General features: G+C 43.7%; 1 protein-coding gene across 4 annotated transcripts in view; it reads left to right on the forward strand.

Annotated features, from left to right (window-relative positions):
- Positions 1 to 13,305, forward strand: part of PPM1H (protein phosphatase, Mg2+/Mn2+ dependent 1H) — a 244,517-nt gene that overhangs the window by 124,618 nt on the left and 106,594 nt on the right. For all 4 annotated transcript variants that reach the window (XM_037024330.2, XM_037024338.2, XM_037024326.2 and 1 more), the window contains exon 4: positions 6,792 to 6,904. In XM_037024330.2, coding sequence (XP_036880225.1) covers positions 6,792 to 6,904 — 113 coding nt within the window. The remainder of the gene's footprint in view (positions 1 to 6,791; positions 6,905 to 13,305) is intronic.

Genomic DNA, 13,305 nt, shown 5'->3' on the forward strand with positions numbered 1-13,305 from the left:
GAATTGATGCTCAGCAGGGTGGGAGGAAAGCACAGGACACAGGAGGCTGGGAGGGAGTTCTGGGTGGGGGAAACTGCATGGAGAACCACATCTGGGAGAGAGCGCCAGACAGGCAAAGACACCAAGCCGATGTCCCCCATGGTTAAAACAGATTTCTGGGGCCGGAATGATGTGAGGAGACTTGCAGAGGTGGTCTGGAACCTGCCTGTGGAGGATCTGGTGAGCCAGTGTATGAATTTTGGCTTTAAGTCAAATATCTCTTCTCCTCCAATCTATCCCACCCTGCAGCTTCCTCTTCACACTTAAGTTTTTCCCAGATTGTCTCTCTGGTTCCCAGCATGCCAGAGGCCTCCCTGGACTTTGCACCACGTCCCTGGCCTTATTAAGTGAGAATACTCACCATTCTTTGGTTCTGTGATGCGTGGTAGGGTGGCTCTCCCTCCTGCCTGCTCTGCTGGGACTGAGCCAGCTGATACCTGTCAGCCCAGAGTAATTACTCATATGTCCTCTTTTACCCTCAAAAGTGTCCCTGTTTGTATGATGTCTTACCTAATTAGACAGTGGTCTTGTTTTTCCTTTGCTTCATCAGGGACTGCAGGAAAAATCTATGCCAGTGTCATAAAAACATGCTTGACTTCACCATTACATTGCTTGGGATAAGCTTCAGAACCCACAACACAGAAATTAAATAGCATACTCTCAATGTAATGGCCTGGAAGGCTAATGCCAATTCACATAAAATACTTTTTCTTTCCTTCCCCTCTCGGTAGTAAGTTTTTGAGAGCCAGTGTTTGAAAGTAAGCTTTGAAATGCCCAACATGCAGCTAACTTCCTTTTCCTGTTGGTCTTGAAGAGGGGCTTGTATGGAGTTTCTGGCCATGCTTAAATTTTTCCCTCACCCTAGCCATCTACTTTCTAGCTTTCCCATTTCTGGGTCTTCTTTAGGTTTTTTCGGTCTTGTTGCCATCCTGCTCCTCTAGATAGGAAAACTCAATATTAAAAAGATTCCATCATTTTTCAGGTCTGTGGCTCTCTTGCTTTTTCTCTTCTTTTAAATCCCTAAAAATTCCCCAAGCCTAGCACCCTAAGTCTCAAATTTGCCTCAGTAATGAATTCTTTGCAGCTGCCCCTTCTGAGATTCAGAATGTAACTTAAAATACCTTTAAAGGCAAAGGTTGCCCTTCACTGGGGTTTTGCTTTATCTACGGCAGCTCAGCAACATAGAATCAGGTCTCGTGTGCACGCATGCTCTCCACTGCCCCTTTCTGCCACTGGTATTTATTGAGCTTATATTTTATAACCAGCATTCTTCTAGACACCATGGGTGTCTAGAAATAAGGGATTAGATTTTATATCTGGAGGCATTTGTAGTCACACGTATGAATATAGAGATACACAATACCTTATTTATTTTGATCTAAATAACAATAAGTCGGGTGGTGAAATACTGATTTCTGTCTGAAAGGGAGACTCAGTTAAAAAGATAAAGAACCACTAAGCCAGGATAAATAGTACTTATTTCTAGTTGCAAAATACAGACTACGAGAAGTGGACAAAAAATGCTTTGAACTTGGGGAGATGATAGTGGTTTCTTCAAATACTGTTAGCTGCTTTGAGGGTGCTGTGTTTTCTTTCCTCTTTGATCCACAGGTTGTGTGGCGCAGCATGTGGCTTGTGGGGAAGGTGGCCTCTGACCCCCAGCCTCTTATGCTTACTGTGCCTGCCGGCAGAGGCAGGTTTGCCTCGTGGCCTCCTTGTTGAATCTCACCTTGGATCTTTCTTCATGGTGAGAAGGCTGAGTCGCCATTTCTCCTGTATCCTCTGTGGCAAATGAACCACGGCTTCCTAAAGGACCAGAATAGTAGGAACGTTTTGACTTGCTTCAATTCGGTTTCACAGCAACACTTTGTAGCAATGCTAATTGAGCAGCTGAGTTTTGTTACCTGTTATGTTTAAGTTACTGCTTGGCTCAGGATGTGAATAAGATAAATGTCTTCAAGAGTCCTGGTGTCAGTCCCTTCTTACTGCCCCATTCTCCAAAACCAGGATTGAATAGTCAGCATTTCAGGCAGTCACATCCATTGTTGGTATAGTTAGTTGCAGGAGACCTTTGCCCTTCTAGGAATCAAAACCAAGGCAGCAGCCATTAGCTTTTCACTCTGTCACCTGCAGGATTGGAGTTCTGGATACAGGCAGGAAGACTCTAAAAATCCTATCCTATTTCTTTCTCAGTGTAGGTCTAGATTCCTCACCACATTTAAGAATGTCCTAGAACTTTGGTTGTTAAGAAAGAGAAAAATGGCAATATTTTAACTTCTAAAATAAAAATACATTTTCCTGTTACTGAGTAAATGGTTGGAAATATTACTCAGCTTGGCTTTGTTGGTAAAAACTGTATAGAGAAACTATGGCGAAAAAAAAGGAGCAATGCAAAACTTACGGTTTTATAAGTCCTAGTGTTTTCAAAAATTAGCATATCCATGTTAAGTTGTGGACCTGCCTAAGCTGCCTGTATTTAAGCTAGAGTTTTGTTTGTTTCTGGTTGAGCAGGAAGTCCTCGAAGAAGGAATGAGTGTTAGGGATGATATTCCACTGTCACCCAGCAGGTGGCAATATTAGGCAGTACTTTTTCCTTCCCACTGCCTGGCTGACAGGTTGGCTTGTTCTCAGAATAAACCGAAATCAGACCCAGATACTAAAACCATGCAGAATCTTATTATTTGTGACTGACACTATTAGCCATGTGCTCAGAACCACGTTTTAACCCAGCTGGGAGAGAGCTGCCAAGTCCTACTGAAACGATCCAGTACTCGTTCCGTTCTGCTGTCTGTCACTGCTTTCCTTCTGCAACCCGAATTTGGTAGGAAACAAAGAATGATCTTGGAATTGCATCATCTCTGGGGCTTGCAAGCCAAATTACAACCATCCTGAGCAATGTATTTTCTTTCTTGCAATTCTTTTCTGCTGAATTAGTCACATTTCACACACGTCTCTCGTTTCCCTTCATTGCTCTTATTCTTCCTTGCACCAAAAAGGAGCAAAATAAAGTCCCAAGTCTTAAAAATTAGGTCACTTTTTCTATTAAGAGATAGAGGCCCAGCTTAAATGTAATATTTACACAGACACAACACAGGATAAATCAGGCCTGCTAAGTAGAAAGCAGCCTTTAGAGGTCTGTTGGGCTCTTGATAGAGCAGATAAACCAATTGTCTTGTTAATTGAATCTTATGAGTCATTGAAGCTGATCCTTTTAGACCATGCTGGGAAAGAAAGGATAGTATGTACAGGTGTTTTGCTAGTAAGTTACTCTAGACTTACATCCTGGGGTTCCTTGACAGCTAAAATGAGGAAATAATCCAATTGGTGATTGTTTAGCTAGCATAAAGTAGGGGGCAGATTTTCATGTGATTTCACCGATTTTTTTGAAAAAATGCCCAAACTTGAGACTTAAAAAAAAAAAAAATTACAATGTACATTTTGTGTATTTTTTTACCTACAATGTGAGAAGCCTAAGCTAATAGGAAAATTTGAGTGTTTAAAAAAAATAGGTAGTTAATTTAACAGCAAGTATATCTTTTTTAGACTTCATTTATCTTGTTTGATCTGGTAGTAAAAGAACCAACCAGATGGTCCTTTAATGTTCCTTTCAGTTCTAAGATTTTTGTGAAACATCTTTTAAAGAGGAGTAGGTGGTGTAGGAAAAAATAAATGTGCTATTTTGGCTTGTAGGGAGGGGAGAGGGAGGCAGTTATTTTTAGAATATGTTCTAGTTACACCCAGTTTTAGAAGAAATACAAAAGTGTATTTTCATGACAGTAAATCCTTCATGGGGATAAAGTCTGTGAAGCACACCTTTCAGTCCTCATGACTGTGATCCCAGAGAGCACACATGTGTGTGCATATGTATATTACACAAACGGTGGGGTGATGAGAGCATGAACATATTAGCAGAGTTTCTTGGATAAAAGGCAGCTAGACTTTAGTCCACTATTGAAGTGAAAATGCTGCCAAATTTAACATGCCTTATGCTGGGGGAACTAGAGAGGGAATGTAGTTGAAAAGTAGGAAAAGATGAAAGAAATGACGAAATCAATTAGAAAAAAATACGGAATCACATTATTAATGTAATAGTGAGGGATTAACTGGGCAAGCTAACTCGAATGTTTCCCAGAAAATTAAAGGCAAATATAAACTCTGCTGTAGCAGGAAATCACAGTGCCAAACACTGTCTTGATGTTTTTTAGGGATTCAGTAATTGTATAATCAGATTTGCTGTGGTATAAACCATGATTTAAAACCCGTGTTGCAGAATAAACTTTTCTGAGTCCCAGAGGAATTCTTTGTTGCGGACAGCTCTTGCGCGTGGACCTGTGCACCATAGAGCATTTTGCCCCTTACCAAATTGATTTAAGTGTGTCAGGCATCATTCACACTCCAGCCCATGTGCTGCATGTAAGCAGTTGGGTGCTCAAGGGATTTTTAATAAAAATTGTCTTTCATTCAGACTTTACGTATTGAAACAAATGCTGATTCTGCCTATGGCAGGATAGTTTCTGTAGCTAGAGCAGTTCCTTCCAAAGTACTGGAAACAGCATTGGATGAGGACTTGATATACCAATTTATATGTTAATCTGATGAAATAGGTAACTTTCATAGTATCAACTTTATATTATTTGAAATCGAAAAATGCATAAATCTACCCACAAACTCCTTTGTGAATAGAGCTGTTGGTATTTTTGTGTGTTAAACAACTCCTACCATTTTGATGTCTTTTTTCCCCTCTGTCCCTTCCTTGTGAAAGTCCTTCCCAGCTGATGTCTGTGCCCCTCCTCTTCACCTGCCTGCTTCCTGCCATCCCTGTGTAGGCTCTGATAGCCATTCATTCATTCTTGTTAACTGACTGTATTTTACCTGCACTGTGGTTCCTGCCTGATTACTATCTCAGGGGGCATTTATTTGCACTGCAAGCATTTCATTTGTGAGTTGTGGACCGTATCTTCCATATTAAGGCAGAGGTAAGGGGGTAGGGAGACAATCAGGAAGCTCAGGCATTTTTCAATGTATGTCTGCACTTGCCTGTTTAATAGACATTTGTTAAACTACCTCTTACCTGGCCCAGTATGGATGTTAAGGGGTTAGCAGTGAGCAAAAGAGGTCTCTGCTCTCAACCATGGAGCTTCCAGGCTGTGGGAAGAATCTAGATTGCCTGCTAAGCCCCTCATACACACTATCTAACTTAATCCTCATGAAGGTGCTTTAAGAAAACTAATTTATTAGAGTTGAAGTAAATTTTAAAAATCCAGTATAGTCCTTGAAGGTCATCCTCATGCTTGACCCTTTTACAGCCTCTGATGTTCTTTCCACTTCTTCCTTTATGGGGATTTTTTTACTTCTAACCCCCCTGACCCCGACGTTCCTCGGCCTTCTTCTTCCATTCCCTCTTCCCCAGTTCACTCCCAGGGTGTTGTTTCCTCCCAGATCCTGTCTTTGTACTTAATTGCATTCACTTTTTCACCAACATGCTGTTCTTCATCTGTGTCCTCTGCTCCAGCTCTGCTTTTTTTCCCAGTTTCTGGTTGGTGATGTATCTGACTATGTATTGCACCTCTGGCCTCTGGATCCAAGCAGTTACTGATAAATTCTGTATTGTTAAATTACCTACCCCTTTTCCACAAGGAGGCTGGCAGAGGTATCTGAGTTCTAATTCTTTGTGTTTCTAGTATCACAAAAGGGCCTGGCGCTGGGTCAGCATGGCTCCCTCAGAACCAGCCGGGCCGCCGTCTCATCCCGTTCTGTGCCTCGTCTCCATCCTCTGTCCCTGTGCCCCATCAGTAGATTACTGTGGGCATGTTGGGCATTATCTTTGCTAGCAATCAGTTTATTTTCCTAACTCAAGTCATGGAACCTATGCTTCTGTCACTGGCACCGAATTTCACAGACCTCTGTCTTGAGATGACGCCCATCTGTCAGCAGAAGTGGTGGTCTATTTTTAATTTTTATGGGAGGCCTCATTAGATGGCAGGTAATAACAGGTGTTGGTAGAGGAGAACCAGACTGGAGTCCAGTCTCTGGTCCGGTAAGTACAGGCAAACAACCCCACTTCGCTACCTCTGAACAGTAGGTTAATAACATGGTTGTGAGGATGAACTGAGGTTCTTTGTGTGAAGTGCTAAGCGTACTGCCTGACATAGTGAGTGCTGGTGCTGCTATGATGTGTGTCTGTTGTGAATTAGCAGCCTCGGGAAGGGGAAGTTAGGTCAGGATTAGAAAGTTTACATCTTTGATTGGTAAGATTGAGGGGGGTGCTCCTGCCTGCATTGAATAGAGGCCACAGTTCTTCACATCCCCTCTATTCCCTGGCTGTAAGAGAAACTATTTATTGGAGACTTTGGGGTTAAAAACAACAGTCTTGTCCACACACTTGGCACTATCAGCCGCTCTGCTGTTTCCACATGGCAGCTCGGGCAGTCGGTACAAAGGCTAAATCTCCCCTAAGCTGTAGTGTTTATTAAATACAGTTGGTTTTATTATTCTCACTCTTGTCTGATCGTATCTGTTTGCCATCCCTTGCTGCCTGTCTCTGGTCTGCAGATGGTCTAATAGGCAGCAATTTGAAACCAGTGTCCACTCCAGAAATGCTCATCAGCCAGTCGAAAAGTACTGGAGATTTTCTTGTCCCTTCTTTGAAGCACATTTAGACTCCCAGGGCTGTGTCGAGGGAGCCAGGCTAAGAACAGCTGTGATGGGAATTCCTGTACAAGCCACCACTAACTTTGCTTTTTTTCCTCCAGGACCTACAAATAGAACGTGAGAGAAGCTCGTATAATATATCTGGTGGCTGCACAGCCCTCATTGTGGTTTGCCTTTTGGGGAAGCTGTATGTGGCGAATGCTGGGGATAGCAGGTAAGCGGATTTGCCATTTGTCTCTTGCTAATCTCTGATGCCTTCTGAGGGTTTTTCACTATTTAAAAAAGTTAAGTAACTAGAAATAAAGTAATTCTGCTTGGGACTGGATATTGAAAAAGATAAGCCTTCTACATCTGAATAAAAATGCATCTAAGAACAATCATCAGGCAGTTTTCCGCTTGCCCACAGTAGTGATTCATGCATACACCTGGGTTTAATCTAAACCAGGAGTAGCCAGCCTTTTTTCACTTCAGACCTGAATCTTCAATGAAAGCTTAGCATAATATGTGAGAATGATGAGGAAAGAAGGGATTTGAATGAAGTGGGTCTTCGGAGGGGACCCTGGAGGACTCCCCAGCTGGTTCCGTCCTGCTCAGTGACCCCTCGGTCCCCTCCCAGAAGCATAAGGAGTGTCTCCTTTTGTGCACAGGCCCTCACGGGCTCTGCTTGTCTCTCTTCTCAGTTCAAGTGAAGGGAATTTTGGCCAAGAGATTATGGTTAACTCTTGCTCTATCCAGCATTACCAGGACTAAGATAAAATGTGTTTTAATTTTATTTTAAATAAATGATATATCCATACTTTCCGTGCAGGGAATTTTTTATAGACTTTGTGCAAAGAGTTCTAATACATATTACATGCTTTTTCTATATCTTTTCATAGCAAAATATGTTAGCTTTATATTTGCTAAAGACTATTCTGAAAGCAGTCAGTGCTCTGGACTCTAACCTTGATGTCCCCAGGGAATGGGCGATTTCGCTGTGCAGTCTGCAGGCTTGTGATGCTCTCATTCATCTGGGCCGTGTGCCTCTTCCTGCAGCCCTGCTTGCCCTGGACCCTCCTGAGGTCTACCTGCTCCTTCCCCTCACCTGTCTGGTCAGGTTGCCCTGCACCTGGAGCACTGACTTGACTCCCTCAGGCCATCAAGGAAATTTGCTGTTATTTTACTTCTGTTTACAAGCAGGAGAGCCTGAGGGGATCTCACCTCCCACTAGTGCAGCTGCTTTGCTCAGTGCCCCCACCAGAGATCCCAGAGACCAGAGGACAGTGAACAGCAAGGCAGCAGTATTTGGGATTTGAAAGTTGATGCTTTTTGAAGGTCTGTTTATTTTTAAAGTACATGTGGCTTTCCATTTTACTCTCTAAGATAACTCACTTTCAATATAAAATGGTGCCAGGTAAATAGGAGTGTGTGTAAGACTCCATGTTTATCCTGTGGCTTCATTCCCTAGTGTGACATCAGGGTCCCAGCAGAGGTAGACACCAACTCAGATGGGTCATGGAATAGAGGAGGGGAAAGGAGCCTGCTGGGAACATTGAGGCCCAGGTGGACATTCGCCGCTGGAGACCTGCAGGGACCCGGGAGAGTGGGCGCCGAGGGCCCATGGGCAGGAGCTACCAGAGAGAATGGGAGGGACTCTGATGTCTCTCACCAGGGCTTCCCGTTGTGTGCTCAGCTGGAAGCCAGGTGACAAGGAGCCCAGGGAACACGGGTTGTAGAGGTCAGCCAGCCAGGGTGCCAACACAGCCCAGGAGCATGGCTCTGGGGAGGAGTGGGCGGAGAGTAACCAGCTCACCTGCTGTTCCTTCTCTCTTTCATTGCCCAGTGTTTGAGCATCTTAAAAATAGGACTCCTGACTCTTTAGGGACTTGTAAGCCACACACTGAGGAGCCAGCCTCTGGGCCTCTTGCTATGCCCAGATCTCAAGCTTGTTGGAAAACAGATGAGCAGATAGGAGGGGATGTCCTTCTGCTCGGGGAACGCAGATGAGTGACACGGCTGGAGCTCACGTTCGCCTGTGTCTGTATGTCTGGTTCCGTGTTGTAAGTTTGCTTTCCTGCCCTTGCAGTGGCCAGGGAGGGGACTGTTCCCTGACCCCCCTTGTCCAGGGACTCACCTCTCACTGGAGAGCCCCAGACTCAGAAGGTAACCCAGCCTCTGTGCCCAGAATGTCTTTGTTGCTTTATCCTTTTCACAGAAGCAGCCCCTCCCCAGTACGTCTTCATCATTTTTTAACATAGTTTCCCTCAAGGTTCTAAACTCCTTAGCAGAGCCACCTCCCCGGCCAGAGCTTCTGATCCTCCTTCCCAGAAGCTCAAGGTCACCTTCTGGACTCTTGTAGCTCCCCGCTACTCTTTTTTTACTGCCAGTTTTGAGACCATATCTTGATTTCTGTATCTATAAAAATGGTGTATGAGGCTAAATAATGTCCAAAGCTCCTGGCATTCTAAAAATTACCCTATGAGGAAGAGCATTTTTCGAAAATAAAGTGGTGCTATGAAGGTTGATGTTTTGGTTATTCTATCTTTTTGAGAGTCAGTTTTTGAAATTTTAGTAGGACCGAGGTTCCTGTGTTTCTAAGTGTCTATAGTTGTATGACATTTCTCATGTTTATCCCTAGTGATTTGAGAAGCCTAACAGGTGCTTTTATTCTTATTGGAGTTGAAAAGCACCAAAAAAAGCAAAAAAGTTACCCTATGGTAAAATAGCATCTCTAAAACCTAATAAGCTTAATTACATGAATAGTATCCTGTATCTAGATATAAATTTGAGTTCTTACGCCTGGCTGGTTGGGTTTGCTGTTCACATATGGGTCATAAGCCATATGGAAACCTAAGAGCAATGTGACTTGGTATTTGTATCCACTATCCACAAGATTTCCACATATGTCTCAGGCTGTGGACCAGTCGGCTGGCATCACTGTGGACCATTCCTGCCGAGAGTGATCACTGACTCAGAGCTGCTAAGTCTGCATCAGGCACATATCCACAAATGCCTTATAGGCATTTCTTCATTAGGGTGCCATTTTCAGCTCTTATATTAATAATAGGTACTTGATATCTTAAGATCATTGTCTCCTTTATATATTAATAATATAGGTATTTGAGTTTGCAGAAACACTCAGTTATTTCCAAGAAACAGCGCTTAAGTGAGCTTTGCTCAGACCTAGTTAAATGTAGGTATGTTATCACTTGCAGACAAATAGTCACGGGTCCCGCTACTGATGTAATGGCTGTGGCCACTACAAGATCTTTGCTTGGGCTCCTCTGTCTTGCTTGACTCTTCAAATCAGGGTGGGCTCCCATTTCTAGTCTTAAAGCCTTCACTTCATCTTGCATATAAAACCCTAAATAATTCTGTGGATTTATAAACAGTTGTATCTATATAAGGCCTTAAAGACTACCTTGTAGAGCAGTGTATATACTTTTTTTTTTTAAAGCAGTGGAGCCATTGTCCATTTTCTGTAGATGCTTATACACATTCCCCAAATGTAAAAACAGGTAAGGGTGGGAATTGTTCTGACATCTGGAACCAGCTTGAGTGCTCACACCAGCTCCCTTTTTCCAAGGTGGTGCCCGTAGCTGCTCTGTGGGGACGGTAAAGCCACCTGAACTGGGTCAGAAGGCTAATGACCTGGTCCATGGATGCCAGACTTGCTCGGACATCAGAATCACCTGGGGTTGGGGGGGCATTTCCCCTTTTTAATTTGCTTTCCTTTGAGCAATTTATCATGAAAAATTAAAAATATGCAGAAAAGTTGACTCAGAGTACACTCCTCTATATGTACTACTTAAATTCTGCAGTTAGCCAAAATAATATTTTAATCTTGTATCCATCTACCCATCTCTCTATCAGTCCAGTGCAGGCATTTGTGTACCCACCTGGGGGATTTCTTCTTCTTTTTTTTTTTTAATGTAATTGTTGGGCCCCTACACTCAGGCTTCCTTAATCAGAATCATTGAAGGTAGGACTGGAAGTCTTTATTCTAAAAGCACTTTGGGATTCTGGTGTAGCCACTATGCAGATCACTGGTCTAGTCCGCATCCTCTTTTTTGTTGATAAGGAAAATGAGGCTCAGAGAACTCACCTTTCTCAAGTTCTCCCTGGTAACCAGTGGCAGGGCTGGAACTAGAACCCAGATTGTCACCTGCTTTTGCAGGTTCACCCTCCACTTGCCAAGGGTTTGCTTGGTATCTACCCAGCAACATAGGCTTTTCTAAGATCAAATAATACCTCCTGCCCTGCTATTCATATCTGTTAATGGTTTTTGGAGCCACTACCTATCTTAGGGGGTTGTGAAAAATACTTCATTTTCTCTGTGGTTGAAATTCTCAAACATTATTGAGATAAACAAGCATAAGTACAGGACCCAAAAGCACACAAATGCAGGTGTCTGATGTTGCCCTTAGGTGCCTCAGTGGGTCAGTTGTAGGAAATGCACTGGGGCTGGGAGCCCAGAGACTGGTCGGTAAACCCCACCCTTGTCCCAAACTGCCAAATGTCAAAAATTCACATCACTCTGAGCTTCAGTTCCCTGCTTTGAAAACAAGTGGAGTTACCAAGATCCTGTTAACTGATCTCAGAGAGGTCATCTGGCTCTGAAACTCGGTGACCTCTAAATAACATCCTGCCGGAGGCTGACTCAGCCTGCTCAGCTCCCTGCACTCCTGAGGCCCTGATAAGTTTCCTTCCCTCCTCTTAGTGGCTTAGATGCTGAAAGACAGATGCCATGCCCAGACCTCAAGCCCAAAGCAGCCTTCCAGATCCACCTCTGCCAGTGTGGTGAGGTCCTGTCCCCAAGAACCTGTCGTAGGGTTGTTCCAGAGCTGAGCCTCCCACAAAGCCCTGACCTGCTTCCTGGGGCTCCTCGGGATCACTTCTGGTCCTTCACTGCCTTCCAGCCTCAGAGGCCCTGGTCTGCAGCTCCAGCACTGTGTCTCTCAACTGGATTTTAAGGCTGAGCATTTTTCAAAGCTCAGCTCACCTTTCACCCTGGACCAGCAGCTCACAGGCTAGTGGCACTTGTGGCAGTGGGTACCCCCTTCCTGTCGTATTGCGTCCTGCTCTTCAAATGAGACGCACTCTCTTTTATCCCTTTCCTTGCAATACTGCCCATGCGTGGTACTGCCTGCTACTATACAACTAGTAGTACTACCACGGGCTCGTACTGCGAGCACTGCAGCTACTGCCCTTACCACCACTGTTGTCGCTATTCCACGAGCGTTACCGCTACCAACACCCCTGTGCTCCTGCTGCCTCCCTCCTCTTGGCGGGTGGGGCCAGTAACACTGACCAGGGTTGGCGTCACGTTTCACCCCCTGCGCCCCGACCCCTCAGCCCTCTGGTACCCACCCACAGGGAAGAGGATTTCTGGAAGCCCTCAGTGAGGGCCGCAGTGCACCACAGACCTGAGGTGGCAGCTGGCACCACTTCCCCCTGAGGGAGGAGGAGGGTTTCTTCTTGGGTCATGGGCTTCCTATGGTTTTGATTCAGGTCAGCTTCATACCTTGGATTGGTGGTACTGCTGATTGACTTGGTAATCATTTATGTTAATAGCCCAAGATTTATGTACATTATGAGAAAAAGAAGGTGATCTGAAATAAGATTTTCAGGCAAACCCATAGCTAAGGTACCCATGTAGCTATAAGACGATTCAGGACCCCTAATGGGAGAGTGGTTTAGTGTGTGCACTTGGGACTCACAGGAGCCGGAGTTTGAATTCTAGCTGCACAGTTTACAGCATGACTTTGGGTAAGGTATGGGATCTCTCTAAGATGCAGTTTGCTCATTTATGGGATTAAAATGACAACAGCCTGCTTTACAGAATTGTCATATTAAATGACTGTGATCTTAAATAATAGTGCATGTAAGACATTTATCTTTTGTGCCTGCCACATAGTAAGCACTTAATACATGTTAGTGGTTGTCTGTATTAGAATAGAGTCAGAAATGCTAGGTATTGGTTAAAAGTATAGGGTGTGGAGCCAGGCAACCTGGGTTTGAATTGTATCACTTACTGTGTGACCTTGAGCAAATTACTTAATCATTCTGTGTGCTAGTTATCTCATCTGTAAAATAGGAATTATAACAGTCTCTGTCTCATAGAGTCGTTTTGAGGATTAAATGAGTTAATTCAAAAATTATTTGTATGTCCACAAAGTGGCAGGTACTATTTTGGGAACTAGAGACTTAGTTAATAATGGAGACAAAACCCCATCCCCCTGGGGCTTGCATTTTAGTGGGGATGAGGGGGACTTAATATTCAATAAAATAAGGAAGTAAAGCATATCCCTGTAAAAGCACTGAACATTTCATGCTGGCAGGATGCATTTGAAGTGGTCAAATGAGCACCTGTCTGCCATGTGGAAAGCACGTAATCAATGTTGTTGATACTGATTATCAATGTTTATTAGTGCTGTTACTATTAATACTATAAAGTTTGCCACTTGAACATATCTTAATTTATAATAAAAAGATGATAAGGTAAAATAGATTTTGCATTACAGTGTGTGGATGCCTTGACTATGATAAGGTTACATTAACTTTGGGGTTTATGTTAAAGTGTGTTACAAACTCTTCAGAGAGCTTTTCTGAGCTGTTTTAGGACTTCATTGTGGA

The sequence above is a fragment of the Manis javanica genome, chromosome 10, assembly GCF_040802235.1.
Source record: "Manis javanica isolate MJ-LG chromosome 10, MJ_LKY, whole genome shotgun sequence".
NCBI classification, from domain to species: domain Eukaryota; kingdom Metazoa; phylum Chordata; class Mammalia; order Pholidota; family Manidae; genus Manis; species Manis javanica.